The 3,934-nt window shown below is 36.6% G+C and overlaps 1 protein-coding gene across 1 annotated transcript; it reads right to left on the reverse strand.

Moving 5' to 3' along the window:
• Positions 1–496: 496 nt before the first annotated feature.
• Positions 497–3,733, reverse strand: LOC108749169. Its single transcript, XM_018487709.1, has 2 exons — positions 3,684–3,733; positions 497–2,508 (listed from the first exon to the last, which is right to left on the reverse strand). Exons 1-2 carry the CDS (start codon positions 3,708–3,710, stop codon positions 616–618), a joined length of 1,920 nt encoding a protein of 639 aa, XP_018343211.1. The 5' UTR covers positions 3,711–3,733; the 3' UTR covers positions 497–615.
• Positions 3,734–3,934: the final 201 nt, after the last annotated feature.

Below are 3,934 nucleotides of genomic sequence, written 5' to 3' on the forward strand. Positions count from 1 at the left end.
ATGCTGAGTATTAAGCCTTGTATGACAATTTAGAGAAAGAAAAAATCATCTTGTTTTCTACAATTATAATAGAAATGTAGGTTACAATAGAGTTATGAATATTATTCGAATTAGTATATGTAACAATGCGTATCAAATTTTAGTACGCATTATTATATATACTAATTCGAATAATATGATTAAATATAAAGATGTGTAAAGAAATTATGTGCGGATCTTGAAAGGCGTCTGTCAAAATTTCGCAAGTTAAATCAAGTATCTACTTGCAATTGTAACAATACAATTAACGTATAATAACTCAAAGTTATTCTGTGTCAATAAAAACAAATAAAAGTCCCTATTGAAACGGTTGATTTGCAGAGCGCAATTCTTTTTGTCAACTTGAAACTTTCTTACTGAAACAAGAAAATGAAATTGTTTAGGTGAAATAGCAGATGATGTAGCGCACCGTCATTAACACATCGAAACCACGAGACTATACGATAATGGTTCTCCTTTGCGCCGAACTTTCTTCTTCAATCTCTCCCTCTCGCTTTTTCACGCGGATAAACAGTCAGTCACAATACCATGGATCGACTTGCGCTCCGTTTATGCTCTACATGGAACAGGAATACCTTATTTCCATATTTTCGCCGATCCTGTCTGCGTCATGTACGAAGGCGCGTAATTCCACGGGTAACTCGGTGAAACAGGTTTCTGCAGCTGGTAGGGAATATTCACGGGATAATAGTACACCGGATAGACAGCTTTAACTGGTTTATAAAGGACGGGATTGATCAATGCGGTTTGCACGCCGTACGTGTGTTGCACGCTGGACGTTACAGGAATGGATTGTACTTGAGTGGGATTCGCCGGCAGTAAAGGAGCGGTGACCGGATGTATCGGCGTCGCGAGGGGAGCAACAGGTCGTAATGGTTGAATTGGCAGAGCTATCGGGGTGATTGCCGCTGGTGATAGAGCAACCCCCGGTCGATTGGATGGTGAGACAGACGAGAGAGGCGGTGTTGTCGTCGAAGGTACTGATTCGGACGGTTTATGCTGTGGTTCTGTAGGAATCGGTATCCCAAAATGGGTGGGCGATGTTTCAGGTCTAAAGGATCCGGATGTCAAGATGCTGGTACTGTAACTGGGAGCCAAGTTGGTTCCCGTGATGAAAGTCGGTACAAATCCACCATAAACGGGGATCCCCGCGGGAGATCCAATCGCGGAAAAACCAGGCTGATTAGAAGCGGGTTGTGATGATACTATTTGGACAGTACTATCACCCTTAGATGATTGCGATGAAGATTGCGTAGTGAAAACTCCCGCTGCTACCGTTGTTGTCGGAGTTTGAGTAGTAGTCGGAATACCGTAGTTAACGGATAATCCCAAAGGGTTGACTGTGGTGTCTGGTAAAAAGGTAGACTGACTGAACGCGGTGTTTCCAGAGCCAGCAGTTGTAGATTGTGACGTCGTGGGAATACGCGAGTTTACTTGCTGTTTACTTATGGAGGCCAAAAGTTCTTGATTCTGAATAAAACCTGCTTGGTTCTGAGCATATCTTCCCGCCGTGTTTGCGCGCGGGTTAATCTGAGCCTGAGCGAGGGCCTGCTGCAATTGAATGATTAGCCGATCTTTCTCTAAAGCTTGAATTTGTTCCAGAGTCTCTCGAGGATCAAGTGTTCCCGATGCATATGACGGCAACGCGTCACGGTATTCCTCAAAGTTCTGCGAGGTCTCAAACTGACCATTTAGATTATGAATTTGATTACCGATATTCTGAAATTGATTATTGCTGGGCGCAAAGTCTTGATTGCTTGCGGGTGCGCCGTAAAGTTGCTGGATCGCCTGCGCGTTCTCGGACAAGAAGAATGCTGCGTCGGAAATTTGATTCTGAGCCTGCGCGAAATTCTGGCTCTGTGAGTTTGTACCGTGAATTTGTCCCTGATTTGGAATGTTCTGTGAATTGAAATTATTCGTCGAAGAATAAACCGGCAGCTTTTGATTTTGCGGCGGTAAATAATTAGCGGTGTGCATGCCAAACGGCTCATTATTTTGACTAGCAATCGGATTCACCTCCGTAAAATCAACGTTTCTAATCGGGCTCGGTATTTCCTGTTTCACCAGTCCTGTTCCACCGAAACTGCTTGATTGCTGTTGATTGACGTTGTACTGCAATTTGTTCTGATGTTGCTGAGCATGAAATTCATGTGTGGCCTGATTGGAAGTCGAGTGAATAGGAGATCCATATTTCGTAAACGGTCTGTTCAACTGGCCAGGGATCTTAAATGCTATTTGATTTCTGGATGGTTGCGTTTGGATGCGAAACCGAGCATTTGAAGAGACATGATTCGGCCTGTTATAGATGTATCCGGAATCTCGTTTCCGTTGCACGTCGAATTGCTTGGAATTGGATTTAACTTGAATTTCGCCAAGGTTCACCACTTCCAGCTTCGTGACTTCTGACTTCTGCATTTCGGCTTTCTGCTTAGCTTGCGTCAGCGAAAGCAATACGAAGACATAGATCACCTAAGAATAAATTACATTTCTTGCATAAAAATAGTTAAACATTATAATATAAAACTAAATAGAGGTATAATTAAAATAGAATAAATATTTAAATTAAATGTATAGGAAGTAAATACAAAAAATATATATGTAGCGGACAGTCGCCAACATAAGTCTTTTAAAAAGACACCCCCTATTTTTCATAAACTAAATATTTTTTATTAATACTGATAGAAACATAATCTGTTTATAGATGATTAAAAAAGTGAAAACACATAATTCATATAACTGTAGCTTGTTTTTATACAAAATCAGCTAAAAATGAATGCTACAAATGCGAAAATAAATTCTTATGACTTTTCTTGCCAATTGCATTGTAGTTTAAATAATAGTAGTTATATTATTGTATAGTATTGGTATAACATTTAATCGTTTTATATGCTTGTAGTTAATTAGTTTTATTTATATTTTTTTTATTATTTTTTTCTTAATAAAGTTTTAAATAATTTTATAAAATTATACAGCGCAAATCGGTACCTATCTGTAATACAGACCATAAATTTTTAGATTAATCTTTACAGTATCACGTTATAGGCATTATAGTATCAAGTAACCTTATTGAAGCTGAAGGCAATATTTATGGGAAGACCCTAAAGAAAACTTTCGCATATTTGCATTTTGCAGAATAGCACAAAGTATGCATTTAAATCAACAAAAAGCTTTTTATATTGAAAAAATTTTAGAAAACCGTATACATTTAATTATAGATATTTTGTAAAATTTTTCTGTGAAAGAAAAAAAATAGAAATATGTGACATTATGTATTATTTTGGGACCCATTTAGTTAGGTGCTCATTTTTATCTTAATGTATCTTTAATGTTCCAATTAATATTTTTAAATAATGAAAACTTATAATTAAAAAGAAAAAAAAGATACATGTTTTTTAAATATCTTTAAATATTAATTAATTATTTGTCTATTTATTGTATACGCGAAATATATAAAAACATTTCAAAATAAATTCATACATGAAATATTAATAAAATTTTATATTTATATAAAAATTAAATGCGTAAAAATTTTTTTACAGTTTCTTATTACTTATATGTATGCGGATCAATATACGAATGGACAATATGGTAATATATATATATATTATATGAAAAAAAGTTTTATAATTAAGATTATTACATACCAGAAACAGCCGCATTTTTAAATTCATATAATCCTTCTCGCACTTAACACTACACTGAGACTATCTTCTTTAATAAGAAACTACGCTATTTCCCATGAGACCTCGACATTGAATTAAACTGCGCGACTCAAGAAACTAATTTGTTTAAGGATGGACAAGTCCGGGCCGACTAAGCTACAGCTATACCAGCACATGTATAAATACAATCGGGTCGCGACCATCCACGAATTACAATAGACTTTCTTACGGGC

Source organism: Trachymyrmex septentrionalis, unplaced genomic scaffold, assembly GCF_001594115.1.
Source record: "Trachymyrmex septentrionalis isolate Tsep2-gDNA-1 unplaced genomic scaffold, Tsep1.0 scaffold27, whole genome shotgun sequence".
Classification (NCBI taxonomy): Eukaryota; Metazoa; Arthropoda; class Insecta; order Hymenoptera; family Formicidae; genus Trachymyrmex; species Trachymyrmex septentrionalis.

Bases quoted from the DNA above. Each gene is read 5' to 3' on its own strand.
- LOC108749169 (XM_018487709.1), bottom strand. From the start codon at position 3,710: ATGAATTTAAAAATGCGGCTGTTTCTG. The intron at 2,509-3,683 runs GTATGTAATAAT...ATTTATTCTTAG, and splicing joins TAAAAATGCGGCTGTTTCTG to GTGATCTATGTCTTCGTATT.